Source organism: Elgaria multicarinata, chromosome 12 (genome assembly GCF_023053635.1).
Source record: "Elgaria multicarinata webbii isolate HBS135686 ecotype San Diego chromosome 12, rElgMul1.1.pri, whole genome shotgun sequence".
In the NCBI taxonomy this organism is placed as follows: Eukaryota; Metazoa; Chordata; class Lepidosauria; order Squamata; family Anguidae; genus Elgaria; species Elgaria multicarinata.
Window position 1 is genome coordinate 11,136,146 of NC_086182.1, and position 25,813 is coordinate 11,161,958.

The following is a 25,813-nucleotide window of genomic DNA, read 5'->3' on the forward strand; positions in this document are numbered from 1 at the left end:
TTTTTGAGTGTCATTGGCCAGACTGTGCTTCCTGAGCAGAAAGATCTGATTTGTAGCCTACTGTTTACCCTTCAGGGGCTACAAAAAAGCCATGACAACAGCTCTTAATTCCTTATCAACCTTGAATTTTTTTCAAAAACATATGCTTGGTATTTAACAGTTCCTCTTTAATACCAGTAATATGAAAAGTCTTTGACCACAATTTCCTCCATGGCTGGGATGAAAGAAGTGTGGATTTCAGTTGTCTTCATCTTCTTGGTTAGTCTCATAAGTTTCTCTTTTCATGCCATTTTCTGTATGATCACATACAGCCTACAGTAGGAAGCACTTTGATTAGGTATCCCACCCATCTAGTAATTTTGACAGCACTGAACAGATGGAATATATTGGGGATTCATGTTTATTCAACAGACGCACAGGGGTCTATTAAATCAACACAAATACTAGGTTAAAACAACAGGAAGGATCTAGTATAAAGCAAATCAGATGGAATATGCTGAGTTAAGGTTGCCAGCTCAACTCCCACATTGTTCTTGGGTCTCAGTATCAAGTCACACTAATGGATGATTTTATTTGCCAGCTGGATACCACAGAATCTTCCAACTGAATTTCTTGGATTCTACTGTCTTTTCGATCTTTCTGATTACAAAGCCACCCATGGAATTTTATCTACCTACTGCCTTTGCTGATGTAGAAATAACAGAAGGTAATGGGCAAAATGCTTGTCTACGGATTGAGTGGTGTGAACAGAATCACTTGAAATCCAAGGGATCAGCCATATGGTCATCTAGAAAACAACAAACTCTCATAAATGTACCCTGTGAATTTGGCAGAAAAGTCTGAGAACAGCTGTATGATTCAGCGGTGAAAAAGCTAAAAATAACCTTCCATCAAGTGTTTTAGTAGCAGAGCCTCTCTGGTGAGGGTCATCATTCTGGCACAGCTGTTTGAAATTCATAATACTAATGAACTAGGTTATTCCATAATTCTAGACACAATTAGAAACTACAGTTCCAAAGCTGAATAGCCCATAAAGTGGTGATGAAACTGCAAGAAGAGCAACACTGTAAGTGACAATATCACAACTGACAGTAGCACCCCGTCAACTGCTGTGGCACCCCGGTTGTGGAATGAGCTCCCCAGAGAGGTCCGCCTGGCACCTACACTGTACTCCTTTCGTCGCCAGCTAAAGACCTTTTTATTCTCTCAGTATTTTAACACTTAATTTTAACTTAAATTTAAATTTTACTGTTCTAACTCTGTATTTTAATCTTATATCAATTTTGCTGCGTGGTTTTATCCTGGTTGTGCTTTTTATACTGTATTTTGTAATTGTGCTTTTAACATGTTGGTTGTTTTATTATGTCTTTAATTTTGGTGAACCGCCCAGAGAGCTTCGGCTATTGGGCGGTATAAAAATGTAATAAATAAATAAATAAACTAAATAAAATAAACAAGATTAATGTTATTTTTCGCCAGATTACATTTTAAAAATGTTTTACCTATAAACCCCTGATATTTAGAATTTGCAACTGGTCCTGTAGTAGTACATGGTGTGTTTTCTGTGGCTTATGCTGATCTGCTCTGCCATGGCGAAGAAGCTATATTGAGCAAACCAACCAACTCCCTACGGAAAAGAAGTAGGGAGTGCTAAGTCTTCAAGTTTCTGTTCTTTGGACAATATAGATTGCTGCCATCTTTTCTTCTTGAAAAACTTAAGTCAGACCTCCTTAAAGAGCTCAAAGAATGGCTATACTATGAATGTATGTACACATATTGTGAGATTTTGCCTAGGGTGACCATATGAAAAGGAGGACAGGGCTCCTGTATCTTTAAAGTTGTATAGAAAAGGGAATTTCAGCAAGTGTCATTTGAATGCATGTAGCAGTTGGTGAAATTTTGTCCTCATCATAAGAGCTAAAGCTGCCTCTTGACCAGATACAAAAGAGAGGAGGGCACCTGCACCTTTAACTATTGCTATGAAAAGGTAATTTCACCAGATGCTGTCTGCATACAAATGACACCTGCTGAAAATCCCTTTGCTCTACAACTGTTAAAGATACAGGAGCCCTGTCCTCCTTTTCATATGGTCACCCTAATTTTGCCTGATCCTTTTCAATGCAAGCCTTGCTGAAGCCAGGAAACAAAGTACCAAGCCAATTCTCTCCTTCCAAAGGGATATTTGAGTACCATTCTTCAATTAAATGCAATACAGAATTAGGTGTATTTAAGCCCACTGGTTTCAGTTGGACCTAAGCATGTCTAACTTTTCTTGGGTTGTGTCCTTTGCAATGATTTTCAGTAATGAGGATTTCTGAAGGCTTTCATCTGTCAGGCATTCGCCTTTAGGCTTTGGGCCGAAAGCAATGAGCCTGACTCTCTTCCTTTTCTTCCGATCTTTTTGTTCCTTGGCCCAAGACAAGAGTGATCACATTCCAGATAAATTGTAGGATTTGTTTTATTCTAGTGAGAAATTCAAAGTTTGAAAGGTTTTGGGAGTCTTGTGGGGCGGTTTGGGACCTCCTGCTCATGAGCACTAGCTGTTTGCTTTAAATTAGATACCGCTCAATCCATACATATACCCTGATTTTAAGGGGTTGCTGAGCCCTGCAACTCCAATTGAAGTAATAAGATCATTTCTCTGCATGTAGTCTTTTATCTGATCAAGAGCTGTCTGGGGTAGAACGCTCTTTGATTAAGGCATCTCAACTCTATTCATCACTGAGACACAGGTGATCAGCACCTTTCTGAATAAGGACAAACCTGGAGGCAATACTGTGTGAGGCATTGTGCTCTAGTACACCAGCGCCACCACTATAAAGCAATTTCTCTCAAATAATTCCTGCCCATATTACAACAAAGTGGAGTGTGCTTAGAGTGAACTGTCTCTATAGTGTAAGTGGCCAATTATCTTAAAGACTAACAACTCAACTGAAGTTTCCTGATCCATCTAGGAGAAAATACGTGAGTGTCATAAACAGCTGAATTTAGCTAGCAAGGAGCTGGGAGGAGCAAAATAAGCTGCAGATAGAATAATTAAAAAACAATTGCGGTGTAATTACAGGACAACATTGTCGGGCAGCATGGGTCTCAAGCTTTCCTCTTCATTAATTAGAGCTGATCTAGGATTACTATATTTAATTACTTGCAGATAGTCAATGTATCTTTCATGTCGAAAAGGCAACTGTGAGTGGGATATGCAAAATCTGCTCAGCATTTTTACAAGACAGAGGTAGGCAATCTGAGAAACTATCCTGGGTACCACCACAAAATGGCATTGGGCATGCTACAGATGAAAGCACTGGCTTGCAGCTGCCCACCATTTTCATTTCCTAAAAATATCTCAGCCCCATGTGCGGCCCAAAGATATTCATGAGAAATGAAGATGGCAGTGGCTGGAGGCCCTCACTTTGCTTTGAAGTGAACCTAGCTGCCAATAAGAAACTTTGCTATTTTTTTTAAAAAAAGTGGGAGGGGTAGGGCAGTTTGGCAGGTGTCAAGAAAGTTGTCTGAGGGTGCACTAGTGCCCACAGCTCCCACAGTGTTTACTCCTGCTATATCTGAGCAATGAACAGGGCAACTGCAGTCTGAATATACAAATTATTATTTGAAGTGTGGTTTTAACCAAATGAAAACTTCATATTTAACTCACATCTCCCAGTTGGGGTTTGTATGAATTATGAGGACACTTTTTTTTTTTTAAAGGGTTCTGTTTAGTTCAGCTATGATCTAAAAATGCTGATGTGCTAATACTAAATCGCAGAAACAATATTTCATACTTACTGAAATGAACTATTGAACATGAAGGTGGGGAATTATAGAGAAGAACATAGGATGAATGTAAGTATAGACATGTATCTGCCTATTTATCTATCCATCTTTTCATCTTTCCCTGTCTTGGACTCTCTGCTTCAGTTCAGATATTTAAAGAAGCTTAATGCTTAGCTAGTGTGATGCCTGAATTGATAAACCATTGTTTGTAATCAGCTGGCAAACCAGAATGCAACTGTAAATATAAACTATGCAACCATGCATAGTTTATATTTACAGTTCAAATTGGAAGTTCAAACCACATTTTGTGTTTAAATGTAGAAAAGGGCAACACAAAATGATCAGAGGTTTAGAGCACCTTCCCTCCAAAGAAGGCTAAAATGCATGGGGCTTTTTAATTGGGGGGCACAGGAGAGAATCCCACAGTCAGACATGATAGTGTGTCTGTGTGTGTATACTGTGGAGAAAGTCAAGAGGAAGATGTTATTTCTCCCCCTCTCATTATACTAGAACATGGAGTAATTAAAAGAAATTGACTGGCAGCATATTCAGGACAAATGAAAGAATTGTTTTGTTCTGAAGCAGGACAAAAAAAAAGGTAAAAAGAAGAAAAAGAATTCACTGCCACAAGTTGGTGGCCGCAAGCTTAAATGGTTTTTAGTACCAAAATTATTGAAGCTATATAATGCTATATTGGAAGGAGAGAGGATCCCAGAATCATGGGAACATTCGTTAATAATTTTAATTCCAAAGCCAGATAAGGATCTGACTGTCCCTGACTCATATAGACCCATTTCGTTAATAAATCAAGACGCTAAAATTTTTTCAACTATTTTAGCAAAACGATTAAATAAATTTATAGCTAAATATATAGGGGAAGATCAATGTGGATTTGTAGTAGGCAGACAAATGCATAATTTAGTGGGAAGAGTTTTAAATGTAATACAGGTGGTAAAAAAGTCAAAGATTAAAGCGGGAATATTAGCGTTGGATATTTTTAAGGCCTTCGATTGTGTGAGCTGGCAAGCATTAAAGATGGTTTTAAATAAAATGGGATTTGGAAACAAATTTAAAGCTATAATAGAACAATTATACTCTCAAAATACAGCCGTAGCGGTAGTAAATGATGGATGTACTGATAAAATACGACTAGCCAGAGGGACAAGACAAGGATGTCCACTCTCGCCTGTCCTGTTTGTAATGGTTATGGGACTATTGGCAAATGTAATAAGAGAAGATGGAGAGATAGAAGGGATAGGTAGTATCAAAACAATAAAATTGAATATGTTTGCGGATGATACGTTGTTAACTATTAAAAACCCAGTTGGAAAGATGGGAAGAATTAAACAGCACTTGAAAGAATTTGAAGAAATTACTGGATTAAGAATAAATTGGTCAAAATCAGAGCTGATGATATTTAATTATACTAAAAAGGAAGAGAAGGATTGGGAAGGAAAAGAAATGGAAATGAGAGTTAAAGAACAAATTAAATACTTGGGAATTAGAATTACAAAAAATTTGGAGAGCTTAGAGAAGGAAAATTTAAGTAGTTTGAAAAAAGAGATTTTAGAAAAATTGAAAAAATATAAAAGGCTGAATTTATCATGGTTTGGAAGAATAGCATTAATAAAAATGAAGATTTTAGCAAAGATCAATTTTATTTTTAGGATGCTGCCAATAAAAAATTCAGAATTAGAGTTAAAAAGTTGGCAGAATATTATAAATAATTACTGTAATGGGGATAAGAAAGCGAGGATAAATAAAAATAAATGGTATTTAAGCCAAAAGAGGATTGGGTCTCCCAAATATTAGCCAATAGGTTAAGACATATTGCAGAAGCAATTTTAGGAGTAGGAGATTTAGATTGGATGGAGGATAAAACCACAACTAATATAGACATGAACTTAGAAAATGTATTTTTTAGGGAAAGAGGTAAGAAATGGGTTGAAAGTATAGGTAATCCTCTTTTAAAGTTCCATTGGAAAATCTGGAGTAAATATAAAAGGGAGTTGCTCCCGAGCATCTCCCCCTTATCACCGGTAATAATGTTAAAGAATTTCCCTGGGAATTTAAAGAGTAGAAAAATAAAATAAAAGAGGAGAAATAAAATAAAAGAGGAGAAAAATAAAATAAAATTAAGGGAATGGTTAAGAGGGATGAATACAAGAGGGGAGTTGGAAGAGGTTTTAAAAGATAAAAAATTAACTTGGTTAAACTATTGGCAATTGGAACAATGGACTAAAAATTGGATAAGAGAGAATGTAGAATGTAGAGAGTTGTCGAAGTTTGAGGAATTAATTGTCAAAAAAGAAATTGACAAGGGAGAAAGTAAAGTGATAAAAGGGTTAATGAGTGAAATATATAGAATATTGCTTGAGAAAGGGTTGATGGACAACTCAGGAAAATTGGTTTGGGAGATAGATTTGAAGGTACAAATAGGACAGCAGAGTTGGGAAGGATTATGGAGACAAAGAGTGTTAAAAACATGTCAGTGAGAATAAAAGAGAATTATTATAAAATTATATGGAGGTGGTACTTAACCCCGGTTAGATTAAACAAAATAAATAAGCAGCACTCAGCAAATTGTTGGAGAGGTTGTGGGGAAAAAGGAACATATTTACATATGTGGTGGGAATACAAGTATGTGCAAAAATTGTGGAAGATGGTGTTTTCTGAGATTGAAGAAATTGTTGGAATGAAGATAGAAGAAACACCAAGAGTTGCATATACTTTCACTATATGAAGATTTAAAATGTAAAAAAGAAATTAAGGAATTGATAACAAATTTGCTGACTGCAGCAAGGTTAATTGTAGCTAGGAACTGGAAGATTCAAGGTGATTATTGTATTGAAGAATGGTATAAAGAAGTGTGGGATATTGCTATTAATGATAAATTGACATGTAACATTAAAGTGAGAAGAGGTATAGCAAAAAAGAACAATTTTGAGGAAATTTGGAAACAGTTCCTATTATTTGTGTTTTCTAAGGGAAGTGAGAAACCACCAGCAGAAGAGGTGTTAAGATTTTGGAAACAGGAATGATCCCGAAGGGAAGGGGGAACACTTGTTGGATTATGTTGAATTATGTTGGATTATGTTATGGATAAAGTATTATATGTTAATAATTATATATTCAAGTAACTTGTTATGTATTGGAATCTTTTTCTTTTGTATGGTATCATAGAATCATAGAACAGCAGAGTTGGAAGGGGCCTACAAGGCCATCGAGTCCAACCCCCTGCTCAATGCAGGAATCCACCCTAAAGCATCCCTGACAGATGGTTGTCCAGCTGCCTCTTGAATGCCTCTAGTGTGGGAGAGCCCACAACCTCCCTAGGTAACTGATTCCACCGTCGCACTGCTCTAACAGTCAGGAAGTTTTTCCTGATGTCCAGCTGGAATCTGGCTTCCCTTAACTTGAGCCCGTTATTCCGTGTCCTGCACTCTGGGAGGATCGAGAAGAGATCCTGGCCCTACTCTGTGTGACAACCTTTTAAGTATTTGAAGAGTGCTATCATGTCTCCCCTCCATCTTCTCTTCTCCAGGCTAAACATGCCCAGTTCTTTCAGTCTCTCTTCATAGGGCTTTGTTTCTAGACCTCTGATCATCCTGGTTGCCCTCTTCTGAACACCCTCCAGCTTGTCTGCGTCCTTCTTGAATTGTGGAGCCCAGAACTGGACACAATACTCTAGATGAGGCCTAACCAGGGCCGAATAGAGAGGAACCAGTACCTCACGTGATTTGGTAGCTATACTTCTATTAATGCAGCCCAAAATAGCATTTGCCTTTCTTGCAGCCATATTGCACTCAGCGATGAAGCTCAATGGTTGACCTGAGGTCACACTAGAAAGTAGGATAATGAACTAGATGGACCATCAGGACTTTTATGTCGTTATCATAAAGTATGATTTGGTATAATCCTCAATTGAGACCCCCACCACACACAAAAGCAGAACATGATAGAGAAAGTCTGTTTTCTTGCTTACACAGAATGAGACTGCATTAGTTTTCAAGCTAAGTTGGTTGACTACAAGTACAAATATAATATATGGTTGGGGTTATAATACAGAAGGGACTGGACAGAAGTCAGGTATGTTGAAGTCAATGGCAATAGACTTGCTAATGTAAGCCTATGCGGCAGGATCTTGCTATTTACTGTTTTACTCTGTACAGCACCATGTACATTGATGGTGCTATATAAATAAATAAATAAATAAATAAATAAATAAATAAATAATAATAATATATCCTGTTATGGAACATGCAATCTTCTCTCACTAATACTGGGAGAGAGGTGTGCTCTAAGATACCATACTCAATCCTCTCATCCTGATACTCTTTTGTTTCCTGTTCTAAGGCCACATAGGTAAAAAGAAACTCTCCCTGATGCCTTAGTCTGAAACACACACCTGAATTCATTCAAAAAATTGATGGATTAATAGTGATAATCGCAATGTGCTCTAAACAGGAGGCTGCTCTTGAAGTTATGATCATCAACTAGAGTGGGAACAGAATGCAACAACTTTGCTTAGGGGCTTGTGGCGATAAGAGATTATTTAACTCATTTATTTAGGGCATGTTTAATTCATTTATTTAAGGCATGTTTAATTCATTTATTTAAGGCATGTTTAATTCATCTCTTCTTGTAAGGATCTCAGGGCTGCCATTCAAACCCTACAAGCTATTTTATTCTTATGTGAAGTAGGGTTGGCTGACAACTAGTCCAAGATCACGGAGTACGCTGAGTGACCAAATAGAGATTTGAACCCAGGACTCCCTTGTCTGTCTCCAATTCTCTATTCATTGCACACCATGCTGGCTTTGAACATAAATTACAGGAACTTTTATTGACTACCTACTGTTCATTTCTGGGAACAATTCAATATACTGGTTTTAACAGCTAGATTCCTCCATGGCCTGGATTTGGCAAACCTTCAAGAGTGCCTGTCCCCATAGATTCTTCCCCATCTCCCTTAAGGCCAGTGAGTGAAACTCTGCCTTGATCCCATCGCTGAAGGAGTTTAAGTCTGTGGGTTGCTAGAGAAAGATCTTTGCAATGGTGGTCCTGTCAATATAGAATTGGCTCCGAAATATTAATTAGTTCTATACCTGCAGGCATTCATAAAGCCTTCCTGTATCAACAGGTTTTTTGTTTACATTATTGCTGCTTACCTGCTTTCAATTGTTCTTATTTTAGCCTCTGTAGTTGTTTTTGCAGATAAATGCTTAACTTAGTGAAATTCTGCTTCAATTGAATTTGTTTTTATGATGATTAATGTCTTAACAGACATGTTGTAAACTGCTTTAAGATAAAGGATAAAGAGAGACAAGCTTTCAAAAATAAAGAAAGAAAGAAAGAAAGAAAGAAAGAAAGAAAGAAAGAAAGAATCCAAATGTTTGTGAGGCCCTTCTGGCCTATAATGCAGCTACAGGCTAGATTCTGAACGCTACCCTGATGCAGCTCTGGAACTCATACTTATGTGCAAACCGCATGTGATGCAAGAGATCCATGACCAGATCTCCCAATAGCTATTCGTTCTGGACTTTAAAACAAGCTCAAGAGGCACTGAATTTGATTGAAACGCCAGCACTGGGAGTGGGATAGTTAGCCCCTTCTCAGCACTGTTTCCTTGATTTTATTATTATTATTATTATTATTATTATTATTATTATTATTATTTATTTATTTATATAGCACCATCAATGTACATGGTGCTGTACAGAGTAAAACAGTACTCTGATTGAAGTTCCCCTCCAAAGCTGCTTTAGCTGTTAAAAATACGTTACATTATTTGATATTTTTAATATCGGTTTTTTTAATGGTTTAGACTCAGGGAGGTAGGGGAAGAGTACTGTTACTCTAAAGTATTTTACCACTTGTTTGCTTATGATAAAGATCCTTTACATATGCATCCACAAACCCACATGAATGGCCATTCAAATGGGCCACACGTCTCTTTGCAGATGCAATAGTGGCAGAAAAACAGTGTTTTCTTGCTGCCCATATTGCCATGGAGCAGGCCTTAAAATAGGCTCTAGCCTGTGTTTGATTGGATTCACTCCGAGTTTTCCGCCAGTGTCGCTCTAGTCTCTGTCTCACTTGTTTCAGCACCGTCAGCTCTCTGGAAAACCAGGGGGCTGGTGTGGCTCCAGTTCGTGAGAGAGGATGCTCAGGAGCAATTGTGTCCACCACCCTGGTCATTTCTCCTGTTCAGAGATTGACCAGGGCTTTGACAAAATCGCCTGCTGAGGCAACAGGAAAATCCCCAAGAGCCATCAGGAAACCATTCAGATCCATCAGTCTCCTGGGGTGGACCATCTGAATCGATCCTCTACCCCTGCAGAGGCTCTGAGTACCAGCAAGTCTAAACCCCACCAGGTAGTGATCTGTCCATGACAACAGAACTGTAGAAAGTTCCTCCACTATCAGATCACTGTCACCCCATCCAGCACAGAAAACGAGCTCCAAAGCATGCCCAGTAGCATGAAGAGGACCAGATATTATTGGAACAGCCCCATAGTTGTCATGGCAGACATGAAGTCCTGAGCTGCTCCTGACAGGGAAGCCTCAGCATGGATGTTGAAACCCCCCAGCATAACAAGCCAAGAGGACTCCAACCCCAACCCTGAGACTACCCCAGCTAGCTCAGGAAGGGAGACTGTTGAGCAGCAGTGTGGACAGTACACCAGCAGAATCCCTATTCCATCCCAACACCCACCTTCAGATACACATATTCGAATCCCACAGACTGTGGGACAGGGCACCTGGTCAGAGGGATAGAATCCTGATAGACCACTGCCACTCCAGCACCTCGGCCCCACCCTCAGGCCTTGCCTGCTGCTGGATAGAGAACTCGGGTGGGCAGAGCAGAGAGAGATTAACTCCCCACCACTTCATCCAACCAGGGGCCTGTGATACAGGCCAGTTTGGCATGCTCATCCAGGATCAGGACCTGGATAGCAGTTGTTTCCCCATATACTGACCTGGCGTTCACCAGGATATTCTACCAAAAGCCCATAAAACCTTGGCTCTAGTCAGGAAGCTGGACTCAAGTTAATCTAATACAAATGGTGAACTGTCCTCATCATTGTTTGCTGGACTCTTCAGTACAACTCCCAAGTCTAGCTAAGGTTAACTGAAGGTGGCAACACATGGCATTTGATTTACAGGAGGGCAGAGAAAGGCAGCTTTGTTGGTAGGTTGTTCTGCTCTGTGCTTTCTCTCTCACTGCTCACCATTATTATTATTATTATTATTATTATTATTATTATTATTATTTATTTATTTATTTATATAGCACCATCAATGTACATGGTGCTGTACAGAGTAAAACAGTAAATAGCAAGACTCTGCCGCATAGGCTTACAATCTAATAAAATCATAGTAAAACAATAAGGAGGGGAAGAGAATGCAAACAGGCACAGGGTAGGGTAAAACTAACAGTATAAAGTCTGCGCAACATCAAGTTTTAAAAGCTTTAGGAAAAAGAAAAGTTTTTAGTTGAGCTTTAAAAGCTGCGGTTGAACTTGTAGTTCTCAAATGTTCTGGAAGAGCATTCCAGGCGTAAGGGGCAGCAGAAGAAAATGGACGAAGCCGAGCAAGGGAAGTAGAGACCCTTGGGCAGGCGAGAAACATGGCATCAGAGGAGTGAAGAGGAGGAGCAGGGCAATAGTGTGAGATGAGGGAGGAGAGATAGGAAGGAGCTAGACCGTGAAAAGCTTTGAAGGTCAACAGGAGAAGTTTGTATTGGATTCTGAAGTGAATTGGAAGCCAATGAAGAGATTTCAGAAGCGGAGTAACATGGTCAGAGCAGCGAGCCAAGAAGATGATCTTTGCGGCAGAGTGGTGAACAGAAACCAACGGACTGATGTGAGAAGAAGGAAGGCCAGAGAGAAGAAGATTGCAGTAGTCCAACTGCTTGCTTCTATTACAGGTGGTGACTAATGTCTCTTACAGCAAAAGGTTTTGCACCTGTTGTTTCTCTGGCTCCACAAACTGATTTCTTGTATGGCTGGTGCTTCTCGCGTGCTGCAGTGTCGCCATGGGCGAGGCATTCACATTCCCTTATCTCTCCATTCATCTCCCTCCTGAAAATCTGCTTGTGCAAAAAGTCTCAATGCTTTGGGAGCCTAGCTGTCCCTCCGTGCCGAGGACTTGTCTGGCTCAGCAGAGCTGTTATTTTATGAGCATTGTTTCAAGACAGTTTGTGCAACTCCAATTGCCAAATCCCATTATTCATGATATTATCTCATTGCCTGATATGCATAATAGCTCTGAGGTGTCACTGATGAAACTCCTGCAGCTCTTGGATCTACTCGCAAGGACTTGTTCTCAGTTTCACAGTCTCCAAGACCCCTCCTCACCTTCACATCTCCTACTTTAATTTGGAAGTTGATTTTCAAATTTGGCTGCCATTTTTCAACAGAAGTCTAATAAAAAGTGTTATCTTAAACCAAAAACAAACCTGAAAGCAAAATAGGTTTAAGGAAACTGGTAAAAACATTTTTCAAGCCAGTCGGAATTGGCATGCAGTGACTGGTCATCTAAATCTGTTTGCTAGTAAGCTAGTTTATTTATTTACCTTACATCACTGCAGGGCACAGTGGTGATATGAGCACATGGCAACCCCATTCACAGTCACCAGGTGTTTGTTAGTTCAACCTGGGTTACCACAAAGAATGTCAACTTTGTTTGAAATACTGTCCCCCATGCCAGGAATTGGTCAATGTGATGGCTATAGAGAATCTCTGTGCAAAGTACACTGAGGGGGGATCTACACTACTGCTTTTAAAGCGCTTTACAGCACTTTGAAAACGTTTTGAAACCTGTATATGCAGTGTGTTCTGGGCCCCAACAGTTGTCAAAACTGTTATAAAGCGCTTTAAAGCGCTTTAAAGCAGTAGTGTAGATTCCCTCCAAGATCACAATAGGAGCTGTCCAACAAAAGTACAAAGAGCTGGGCATAAGGAGAAGCTCCATCAGCAATGGTAGCCAGGTACAAACTGAACATTTTTATAGCTCCTCCTCCTAACTCACCTCTTCCTGGAGCATCAGGAGGGCCCAGTATTTGTTCCTCCTCCCAAGTAGGATTCAGAGATAGGAACCCTTAAATGGCCAGGCATGTGCTGTGCTTTCTGGATTTCTGCTTGAACTCATAAATGTCTCTTCTCTAAAGGTAATGGTGAATGGTCTGAAGCTTCCCTAAGTTGGGTATTTTCCAGGGTGACAGCCTTGAGGCATTCCTCAGCATGGGTCAACTCTCCATGGTGCTAAGGTCTCATTCAATTCTAGGTCTGGGTACAGAGCGGCCTTAACCTGGAGACATCTGGATGGCAATTGTGGAAAGCAAGATGCTGGACTAGATGGACCTCTGGTCTGATCCAGCAGACCTCTTGCTATGTTCAGAACTAAACAAAGCAGTTTTAACATTGGCACCTAATTCTGTCAATTTACAACACATTTAAGCTCAAGTAGGTTACTTGTTAACATAAATAGGATAATTTGGGATAGGTACAAAGCCTAAACAGTTCTATTCATAATGCAATAGCTTTCTAACTCCCCAGCGCATTCCTAATAAAGATTGCTATATGCATACTGCCAAGCAATAGATGCTTATATAGGCATATGCCAGAGTTTATTGAATAACCCAGGGCAAAATTAACTAGTTTACTAAAGAATAAACAAAGATTTATCCTGGGAAAACAGAAACCCTCCATAAAGGTAAACATAAAACAAAATAAATAAAACAGCACCCTAGCTTAATAAGTCACTGTCTTAATTTTTGCTGTTATTCGCTAAAAGAACAGGGTACATAAATATTTATTTATCATAAAGATCAAAGCAAAAGGGATGTGCTCCTTTCGGACAAACTGCTCTTTTCGAGGAAAAGAAAACCATAACCAACTGCAGGAGAAACCTCAGTTCAGATGACTCTGTGACTTTAAGGAAGTGAGGTTTCAAGATCACAGGCATGCTCTTCTCACAAGCACGTCATCCTCTGGCAGTAGTTTCTCCCAAGCATGCCTAACTCTAAGAACAGCTTTGGATGGGAGAGGGGTAGGGAATAAGCTAGGCGTGCCCTGTGTTTTTCTGACACTGGCCTGAAAGTGAAAATGTAAAAATGTTGAACATTCACTGGGAATCCAAACTGGGGTAATACTGTAGATTGCAGTCAGCCCAACAGCTTGCAATATTCATTATTATTTATTTGATTGATTACATTTATATTCTGCCTTTCATCCAAGGAACCCAAAGCAGCATTAATGTTTCTCACCCCACTTCCATTTTATCCTCACAACAACCTGGCGAATTAGGTTAGACTGAGAGAGAGAGCAATGGGACCAAGGTTACCCAGTGAGCTTCATAACTGAGTGGGGATTGAGCCTGTCTTTCCTCAATCCTAGTCTGACATTAACCAGTACACCGCTTATGTCTTTACTAGCTGTATGAGTTCACCTAACCTGAGAAACAATTTCACTTGAGTGTGTTAAACAATGCAGCCCAAGTTATTAGTTTTTCTGACCTAGACAGCTGACACGATTACATGGTCACTCCTCTCCAATTGACACTGAGAGTTCATATTGGCGATACCAGCAGGAACAGCTGGCTCCCACACTGTAACTTATCTTCTGCATAGTACACATCCATGCCCCCTAGTGGGGCATTATCAATTATCCCCACAATCATTCCCTTTAAGAAATTCTACCAAGCTGAAAGAGAAATCAATGGGAGGGAAACAATGCACCAATGCTCTTCCTGCAACTAATATACTGAAAGAATAAATTTGCTTGGGGCATGAAGTAGCACGATCTCTTACCTGTGGATGCACTTTCCTCTGGACTCAAGGATATGTCTTCATAAGTTGGCTGTTCATAGAGGAGGAACTGGTAGCGGTGATAGCCACTTTGAGATGGTGGTGTGGGTCGGCGGTAGTCTGAATAAAGGAAATAAAACAAAGATGTTCAGAATATGCATTGTAGTATTCTCTTTACAATAGACACCCATTCTATTGACAATCCTAGATGTGGTGCCTTTGTAATAGTAACCATCCAGTTATTCCTTTTCTGACCCATTATAACCATCTCATTTGTTGAATTCACTGATGCCAGGAACTATATATCCAGTCCCCTACTTCCTGCAATTTTTTTTTTTTGGGGGGGATTTTCTTGGTCAGTTACACTTATCCCAGTATGATATGTTGCCATATCCCTTGTACCACTCAAGGATGTCTCTGTTGTTGTTTTTAACTCTATATTACTCCACATAACTTTACTTGCATTAGTACACAGCATCAGACTTCGGGACCAGATTAGTTTATTTTCTCCAGGTTAGAGCCAAACAAACCTCTGATCCTTATTCAGAGAGGTTCTATTCAGATCATTGGATTCTTGTTGTGGCTTTTAAATGGGCAGTTACGGACAAGAAAGCAGATAGGGATTGCTGGTGTAAATTTCATATCTCCTTATAGAGCACCTGGTGTGTATGTGTGAGCTCTGATTACCTTTCTTCACCCTTTCTTACTTTCTGCCATGTCTCCTCTGGTGTGTGGCTCTGTGCCAATTGCATGAAGGCATGCTCTTGTCTCTTTTCCTTTGGAAAAGCCTCCCTTTAACCTCGCCTACCTTTCCCAGCAACTCAAGCTTAGATCTGTTCCTTCTCTCTCCAAACCCCACCTCTTTTTACCTTCTTAACCCATCTCCTGATGGATGACATCCAAGCCCCAAAGCATTCCCTGAAGGGAATCATTTAGACTTTTTCCAGTCTGCTTCTCATTACCACATGCTCGCAATCTATCATGTTATTCAACATTCTACAGCTCTTCACCCAAACAACCTATTCCTCTCAGGTTTTTCTTTAGCTATTTGAGAACAAGTACCTAAGGAAAATTGTCTGGAAAAACCTTGCCACCTTCTGACTTTCTTTTCTCTATAGCCCTTTGTTGTCGTTTTAATTGCACCTGATGGTAGTTCCCTGTGGGTGTTGAAGCTATGTAATGCTCTCTCAGAGAGAAGCATGAAACAAATTTGCCCCTCAAAATTCTCCTGATCGAATTTTGATGTCACCTGTTCTCCAAATACTTGGCAAGCGTATGATATGGACTCCCTGGCTGAAGTCACTGAAGTTATTTCTGGCTAGATGATGAGGCTTCACAGACTTTTAGAAATTTGTTTTCAATATCTAACAACTGATATTCGCAGTACTTCATCACTGGCGTGCAATAGTGCTATATTATTTTGACAGTATTTGCTAGTTGACATAAAACAGTATTTTGATTTCCTCAATACATGGTAGCTAACATGCCTATTAGTACTTGGTATTTGGCAATTATCATTTGAATTCAGACTGTTTGATTGCTAACTACTTATGGATTTGATATCTGAACCTGAAAAATTCAAAGCCAGCACTGCTTCAGATAGCTAGTGACTTCAGAATCAGACAGCTATCAATTTAGAAGTGATCTCAACTGCCATCTTCACCCTTATAGAATACCTAATTGGAGGAATTCGAAAAACCTAACTGTAGTTCTTCTACTTATGTTGGAATGAGGCTCAAACTACACATGTTGTTAATCTCACGTAGTCCTGTCTCCCTGGCATCCCCACCCTTAAACCAGCCACCCAGGCTGCAATTGCCAACAGGAGACTGACCTGGGCATGGGGAACCATCTTAATACTCTTTTCCCCATCAGTTTTTCATCTCCAGATTGGCCCCTCCAAACTTTTTTCAGCTCTGCAGAGAGCTGCAGAGGTAGTTGTTGCTTTCTATGGGGTCAAAAGTAATTTTGAAAGGGGGTAATCTGGAGGTGGAAATTGACGGGGAAGTATTAAACTGCTCCTTCCCCTCCTGCACTAGTCTCTCATTGGACAATCCAGCCTAGGTGGCTGCTTTAAAGAAAGAAAAAAAGAAAGAAAGAAAGAGGTTATGGGAAAGCCGTGTGTGATGAATATCATTCTGTTGTGAACCTGAATTTGTGGGGTGTTTCGGGTCTCAGATAGGCAAGGCCATACATACTACTAGAAGACATTGTGACTGCACAAAGAGTGCATCTGTGAATATGCCAATAAACACCTTTGACAGAAAAAGGAAGGGGAAGCTCTTGAATGTGTTTAAAGGGTAGGCGCATTATGGAGTAGGAAGTGCAAGGAAAGGTGCTGTACTATTTTTTATTTTATTTTATTGCATTTGTATACCATCCCATAGCCGAAGCTCTCTGGGCGGTTCACATAAGATAAAAACATTTAAAAACAATATACAAAGATTAAAAAACCACACAAACAAGCAAAATACACATACATTTAAAACCAGTATAACAACTTTAAAAACGATGAGCCAAAAAACAGACCCAGGGTCCCAGGGTCATTACATATTGCTAAATGCCTGGGAGAAGAGAAAAGTCTTGACCTGGCGCCAAAAAGATGATAATGTTGGGACCAGGTGGGTCTCGTCAGGGAGACTGTTCCACAGTTGGGGGGCCACCACAGAGAAGGCCCTCTCTCTTGTTGCCACCCTCCGAGCTTTCCTTGGAGTAGGCACCCGGAGGAGGACCTTAGATATTGAATGTAGTGTTCGGGTCGGTTCATGTCGGGAAAGGCATTCCGTCAGGTATTGTGGTCCCATTTAATATAACAACTACATCTCCCCCTTCCTCCAAAGAGGTCAGGAAAATGTACATAGTTCTCTCCCCATTTTTATCCTCACAATCAACCTGTGACATTTATCAAGCCAAGAGACAATGACTGACCTCAGGTCAACCATTGAGCTTCATCGCTGAGTGGAAATTTGAATCTACTCTGATGCACACTATCCAGCAAAAGTTGCAGTCACTGATTCCCATCATGTTTGAGTTCAGGATAGTATTTGGTTGCTGTTGGAGTCAAGAAGGAATTGTTTTCTATTTCTGCAGGACTGGCAAGCTTCCCTCAAGTATCATGAATTTGACCATGACAGAGGCTTAGAATCTGCATTCCTGCCTAAAAGGATGCTTCTTACAAAGTTGGGATCCAGACAGCTCCTCTGCTTCCCAGCTTCAAACACCATTAAAATTCAATCTAGTTTGGTTTCTATGTGCTCTATGTAGTGCATGGGTTGTAGTAGGTACTCAGCAGGTTGGAACTATACTCAGTTCTTGGAGAGCTCAGACTTAAATGAAGCCAGGGTATTGCTTGCCTTCAAGCTTTAATGCATCGCTAGTGACCTGACAGCTCCCCCATCCCCCAATGTGTGTTGTGAAAAAGAGCCTAATACCATGCAGAGCTATTATGTATGCAGATGCTCCCTAACTGTTTAAAACCCCAATCTTAGCTCGAAGGGCATTTCAGATTGGATTCAAGAAAAGAGGATGTGATGTGAAGGGACTGGAGAGGCTAAAATTCCTCCACAGCCTAATCAGATCAAGAGGGGGGAAATCCATCTCCCCTTGAACAACACCTCAGATTATTAAAACCATTTAATGCAAATGCCATTGATTCACAGCTGATGTCCTTTCTACATTTTGTCCCTTTTGGCAAGAAGCTTAGCCTTGTCTCTGCTGGGACCCAATCCTGCAAATCCACTAGCTGGTGCAATGGGGCAAACTCTTCACACTGTCAAGCTATTTTTGCCATGTGCTAATACTGTTGATCTAGGACAGTCCATGAGAAAGAAATCTAGCCAATATAGGTTTTACATTATAGACCAATTTAAGTGCAAACCAATTTTAGCCTCATATATACAAACGCCTGAAGACATAGTAGTTCATATTTTTCAAATGTTCAGAACAATTAGCTGCTGATTTTAGCAGGGATTAGAGCTGAGGTTGTTCAGGCAGTCACAGCATGAGATTAGATGCTGCCTATTTGTTTCTCACTTGCAGGAAACCATCCATAAGAAACTGAGTTGGATGGGCAAAAGGAGAGGGAAATACTTTGCCAAGCTTCCTATAGGATGGAAAAGTTTACCCACTGTACTGTTAACACCTCTTCTTTTTCCTGTATTAGCTAAAGAAGATATCAATCTTTGCTATCCAGTTTGAGTGTGAAATAATACCTCTCAGTTCCTGTTCTAATGCTGAGATTCACTGCTCCTTTTGAGACTGCAATTAGGGGAATGCTCACTGTTGCTATATCTACCCCTACTAGAAAGCATGAAACTGAAAAGCAGCATATTTCCAATACCCTCTATGATATTTCTGAAAATTCTCATATGCAAGAGTCCCTGTGACTATAATATAAATGGAGCATTCAGCTTGTTTATTGATTTTTTTAACCATTTCACATGCAATCAAAGCAGGGAAGTTAAACCGACATATTCTTTTATTTTTAATTCTTTAAAACTTTTAGGGAAGATGTGTGCTATGTTGTTTTTGAGAGATACAGTGCATGGCCTTCTACACATTAATAAATATATTTTTAAAAAAGGAATGATCCCCCAAATGGTGGGCCAATTTCTGTGCAGGAAGGAGGTAGCTTTGTTAATATTTTTCACTTCTGCTTGTTCAAAGGAGCATATACAGTAACATAGGAAAAACAGATTCTCAAGGATCTTGCAATGTAAAATATTCAATGAAGGAATAAAAAGAGAGAGAAGAGTAAAGAGGGAAGAATGTGTATAAATGCAGTGACATGTACTTCAAGTCAGACATTATTAGAAAAAAAGGAGGCTAAGGGGAGACATGACAGAGGTGTACAAAATTATGCATGGTGTGGAGAATGTGGATAGGGAGACATTTTTCTCCCTCTCCCATTTTTCTCCCTCTCCTGGGGTCATCCCACGAAGCTGGTTGGTGGGAGATTCAGGAAAGATAAAAGGAAGGACTTCTTCACACAGCACATAGTTAAACTATGGAATTCACTACCCCAAGATGTGGTGATGGCCACCAATTTGGATGGCTTTAAAAGAGGGGCAGATAAATTTCTGGAAGAGAAGGCTATCAATGGCTACTAATCCTCATAGCTATGTGCTACCTCCAGTATCAGGTTGGCCACTGTGTAAACAGAATGCTGGACTAGATGAACCCTTGGGGCGATCCAGCTAGAAATGAGAATCCTTTGTAGAATAAGTCATAGGCCAGGGATGTTGAACCTCAGACCCATGGGCCAAATCTGGCCCACCTGGAGTCCCAATCTGGAACTTCAGGGTTTCCCAGATGACTGCACCTCTTCCTTTGGTCCCTTTTCTCAACCACTGATTGACTGGTGATTTCCCAGGTTTTGTGTAGCCCCCCTACTTATTTAAAAAGATAGACTTGCTTCTCCTAAGGATTAATTACTGGCAGTAAGAGCTTTAAGATACAATATGCTGGTATTTCTGATCCTGACCCTTTTGCCTTTGGCCCTGCCCACCACTGGAACACAGCCCCTAAGAGTGTCTCTAAAATTGAATTCAGCCCTTGGGCTAAAAGAGGTTTGACCCTCCTTCGATAGGCTTTGTAGAATAGGTGGAGTTTGAGGAGGAATTTGAAGATAAAGAGAACAAACTCTTTTAATATGAACACAAAATACCATGGGTTTGTTTGTTTACTTATTATATTTCTATACCACCCAATAGCTGAACCTCTCTGGGTGGTTCACAAATATTAGCTGAGCAGGAATTGTGTTATTCATTTCTTGTAATGTTATCAGCAATTTGGAAGAGACACCTATGGCAGTTTTGTAAGCAGAGGCCATGAGGCTCTTACAGGTGCAATGGAAGGGCTAGGGTGCGTGTGTGTGTGTGCACATGCGCGTCCATGATAAAATGTGATAGCTGTTGCATATTTTTAGAAATTAATTGTAAAGAAGAAAAGGTGGGAAGAAAAGGAGAAAGAAGGGAAAATGGATATGCATGTTGTTTTTTAAAGTGGGACTAGAGGTGGATGCTGGGTCTAAAAAAAGTTGAAGATTACTGGACTAGAGAAAGAGGTACAATCAAAAAAGAGACCATGGGTGTTGGTTGGGTTTCATCCTTTGTTTAAAATTCTGAACAAAAGACAAGGCTGATGGAAAGTTTCCTTCAGTAGCTTTCCCCTGCAGGTTCTCTTCATTCCCGAATACATCTCCTGATCCTTGCCTTCCCAGCATCACACTCTTCAGAATTATCCCTCCACTAACAGGGAGCTATCTATCTTATTCCTAAGAGAGCTTTAAAGAAAAACTTCTTTTGAACTGCTGGACAGCTCCTTAATAGGAAAAAGTGACACTAGGCAATGCCATAGGCCTTAAGGGCTCATCTTGCTGTACTTGGAAGGGCTGTAGCCTTGTTTGTCTTTAAGCAAAAACATATACATGAAAATAGGGTTCTCTAAACCCTATTTTACAATTTTATCCTGGTCACCCAACTGAATTCTTAACATCTCTTTTACTTTGTAATATAGACAAATCAACCACTGAGCAAGTGGCCAAGTTTTTGAACCTGGCCATTTCTTTTAGATCTTCTATGATCGCCTGACTTTTAATAGTTAATAGTTAATGGTATGTTCAGTTTGCTGTATGTAAAAATTTTTATCTGCTGGAATGGTCTATTGACCACAATAAACTGTTGTTGTTGTTGTTGTTATATACATGAATGAGAATCTGGAACGCCTACACAAAAATGGAAACCTATGCTGCAGAGACACCGCTTTCCATTCAGTGCCAAGACCTACTGATACACAAAGGCTCTAGAGGAGAACGGGCAAGGTGTGTCCAGCTTCTGCTTACCTGACAACACATTGCCTTGTAGATTCCCATTCTTCAGTTCAGCACCCTGAAAAGACAGGAATAATTTTGCAGTTTAACTGGGTGCATTGCAATAAACAGAACATTCAGGCGATATGTTTCATTATTCTGCATACTTTGTGGACCTTGTTCAGAAGAACAGAAAGAGGCAAATACATAAAGCAAGCAGTGATGGGATCCACACCTGCCAGTGCCAGAAATAAATAATCCAAAGGTAGTAAATTTATATCGAGTTGGAGGCCTTGGTTTCCTGACATTTGCTAAAAATAAAACCAATAAAATGGGCAATCACAGTGCTTTCAGTAGTACAGACTGCCAATTATTCTATCGTCCACTAACCAAGCTGGTGCTCCTGGACAGTACCCTTAGCAACTACACAAGGAAAGCACCAATAATCATGCAGCAATACTATGTCTGTATGGCTGCCACAACTAACCCATCATATCTCCATACTCCTAGCCATGGCGAATGGGGGTTGCACAACTAGGGAACAGCAGCCTGATTACTTTCCACAGTCAACTTCAGTTGTGATTAGGGATGGACAAATCTGTCCATTTCAGTTTCTCCCACTTCCTTGATTTTCCAATCTCCAGTTTGTCCTGAACTTTGAGATATTTTTGTGTTAAAGTTCACATGAATATTGATGCACATTTTTGTGTTAATTTCTCCTGTTGACAAACAATTTTTATTCTAGAAGAATGAACACTACTTTTTCAGTTACCTCCTTGCAACAAAAACAACAACAACAACAACTCACTATGATGCCTTGTTTGATTATAGCCAGGCAAGTTTACTTAGCTTCCTTCAACTTTGCTTTTTCCAAAACCTGCCTGGCACCTTATTTTGTGTCTAAACCAAGAAAAAGGATAGGGAGGACAAATATGCTGGTAGGAGATGTAGTTTGCTTGCTAATTTATATTTAAAGTGTCAGTCCCTTGTACATGGCAACCCAGTACATTGTAGAACTCCTCTGAATCACAGGCTGTGCCTGTCACTGTGGCACAGAGGTACTGACAGACTGATCACATTGGACCTGTTATCTGGGCAACAGGTTGCTAGGAGGGCAACAAAAGCAAGCTTTAAAAGCCCTGACACCATTGTGTGCACAAGAATTCAGGCAGTGGCTAATTAATATCTTTGAAATGGCAAAAAGGTCACTGCAGTTTCAGAAAACACATAGGCTGGCACATACAGACAGCACTTAAAGTATGCCTGCAAACCTAGCAAGGGTATCTTGCATATTTCTGAGCTGTATCCTTGTATAGGGTTCTGCAGGGGTCAGTTTTGTCCCACATGCTGTTCAACATCTACATGAAACCATTGAGTGGGGTCATCAGGAGTTTTGGAGTACATTGTCATCGGTATGCTGATGACACACAGCTCTAATTATCCTTCTTATCTTCACCAGGTGAGGCTGTGGATGTGCTGAACCAGTGCCTGGCTGTAAAAATGGGCTGGATCAGGGCTAATAAACTGAAACTCAATCCAGACAAAACTGAGATGCTGTGAATGGGTGGTTCTGCTGACCGGATGGAGGGTGTTCAACCTGTTCTGGATGGGGTTACACTCCCCCTGAAGGAGCAAGTTCAGGACTTAGGGCTTCTCCTAGAACCATCTCTGTCACTTGAGGCTCAGGTGGCCTCGGTGGCATGGAGTGCCTTCTACCAACTTTGGTTGGTGGCACAGCTACGACCCTATCTGGACAGGGATAACCTGGTTTCAGTTGTCTATGCTCTGGTAACCTCCAAGGGAGATTACTGCAATGCACTCTATGTGGGGCTGCCTTTGAAGATGGTTCAGAAGCTTCAGCTGGTACAAAATGCAGAAGCCAGACTAACAACAAGGACCAAGAGGGTTGAACATATAAGACTGACTCTGGCCTGCTTGCATTGGCTGCCTATATGTTTCTGAGCCTGATTCAAAGTGCTGGTTTTAACCTATAAAGCCTGACACAGGTTGGGACCACAATATCTGACAGACCACCTCTCCCAACATGAACCTACTCATATACTACACTCAACATCTAAGGTCCTCCTCTGGGTGCCTACTTTGAGGGAAGCTCAGAGAATGGCAACAAGGGAGAGGGCCTTTTCAGTGGTGGTCCCCCAATTATGGAATTACCTCCCCGATGAGGCCCACCTGGTGTCAACATTATTATCTTTTCGGCACCAGGACAAGACTTTTCTCTTCTACCAGGCATTTAACAGCATATGCTGAGTTTGTAACTGACCTGCTGAGAGTTCATAGCTGTTTCAAATGTGTGAGTGTGTATAAATGCTTTTATGGTTTTTAAATTTCATGCTTTTATGGTTTTAAATTTTGTATATTGATGTTTAATGTTCATTGTTTTAATCTTTGTAAACCATAAACCACCCAGAGAGCTTCACCTATGGAGCGGTATATTATTATTATTATTATTATTATTATTATTATTATTATTATTATTATTATTATTATTATTATTACGTTCATCAACAAAGCTCCAGCAATGTCAATGCCATTATAAGAGATTTCAGGCATGATGCTAAAAAGTATCTTATGCTTCTTCTGTCACATAAGAATAACATTAATAAAGGAAAGTATTAAAAAGAGACACTGAGTGTATTGTGTAGCCAAGATAGCCTTTATGTTTGCAACAGGTGCTGATTTAATCCTCCTATGTGTGCAAAAGGTACTTTACAAATCTGATTTTGGGGTCAAATAGACTTCAGTTTAGTCAAACAATGAGAAATACTTGACTCCAATGTAATAAAAACATTTGAAATTGTTTTAAAGACTACTGTTTATAGTAAAGGGGTAAACTATATGAAGATTCTATTTGGGGATTGTAATCACCCCCAATGTTACTCATGCATTTTTTTGCTTCCAGATTAAAACCTCCTGGAAGTACACATAAAAATAAATAAAGAGTTACACCTCCTTATCTTCTGTAGCAATATAATGTAGCAATTACATTGTCAATTACATTTTACATTGCGTTGGAAACATTTACAACCTAAATAACCTGGATGTACATCATTCAATTTTCTCCATTCACTTTTATTGTAATCTAAATTACCCCAATGCCCTTTTAGTGAAACAAGTTAAACGTGTGTGTGCAAGTGTGCGCAATGGGAGGGACTGATGAAACGCCACAATCCAATTGATCCATGTAGGCAAAAACATGGAGTATACAGTAGCACAGGTTAGGGGAAAGGGTTTATATACCCCTTTGAGAGAAGTGATTCTTTCAAATGCATAGGGGGTTTAAATAAAGGCTGTTTCACACATTAACCATGTTTACCATGGATTGTACATTCAACAAGGCTACTGCCAGTTCCAGCTTCCTGATGAGTGTACCTGTATTATGATTCATATGTTTGCAAGCAGATGCTTATCGCACATACATTTTAGGCTGCTAGGCGTATATTAAAAACATCTTAGGTGTGACCTGTGAAATGATCCAGTGATGACTTAGCCTTGTGAGGGAAAGCACCCACTGACTTTTATACCAGCTACTTCAGGCATGATGAGGGATATTTAAATTACTTGGAAAAGAGAGATTGGCCAATTGTGGTATACCCAGGCATTATTTTTTAAAAAAATCTCCAGAGTCTTTGAGTGAAAGTCTGTTCACTTGGAATTCAGTGTGGCTGCAAAACATATCCTATTGATATCCTATGGCAAATCCTCAATTGATTTTAGCTTTCATGGACTGTACTTCATTCCTGCGCATGATTAAAAAGATCCCAAACACTTAAAACATCTGAGGCAAACTAATAGGAATATTGTTACGTTTCCAGCTCTATACTGGGATGATATCCAAAATTTTGAAGCTTGCCCCTAGCTTTCCCAAACACTGTTTAAAGACGCTTACAAGATCTAATACAAAATACATAAACAATCAAATTTTAAACAGTAATGCCTTATCTTACAAAAATTCTTATCAATCATTACAATTCCCTCAACAGGTTAATCTTTTTTTCAGGCCCAAGCTGGGGGTGAGGGTGGGGGCTACATTTTCTCAGTCTCAAGATAGTGCAAGGGATAGACCCAGACTGGCCCAGCTAAAGCACACGTCTGCTGGTGGCAGTTGAGACTTGGGCCTTCTGACAAGGTGGAGGCATACACTTCTGATAGTCTTCCATGCGGTAAAGGCTGGTAATATACACTACAAATACAAGACAGCCTTGCAAAAACAGACAGTCCTCTCTACAGTCTTAAGAACATAAGAACATCTTCCACCAATCAGCTTCAAAAGATGGCCCCGGGTTCTAGTATTATGGGAGAGGGAGAAAAATGTCTCCCTATCTACATTCTCCACATCATACATAATTTTGTACACCTCTATCAAGTCTCCCTTTAGTTTCCTTTCCCCCCCCAAGCTAAAC

The 25,813-nt window shown here is 40.0% G+C and overlaps 1 protein-coding gene across 1 annotated transcript in view; it reads right to left on the reverse strand.

Annotated features, from left to right (window-relative positions):
• The window catches only part of PEBP4 (phosphatidylethanolamine binding protein 4), a 281,906-nt gene that overhangs the window by 18,162 nt on the left and 237,931 nt on the right, over positions 1-25,813 (reverse strand). The window contains exons 5-6 of the mRNA XM_063139396.1: positions 21,426-21,471; positions 14,588-14,704 (exon numbers count right to left, since the gene is read on the reverse strand). Coding sequence (XP_062995466.1) covers positions 14,588-14,704; positions 21,426-21,471 — 163 coding nt within the window. The remainder of the gene's footprint in view (positions 1-14,587; positions 14,705-21,425; positions 21,472-25,813) is intronic.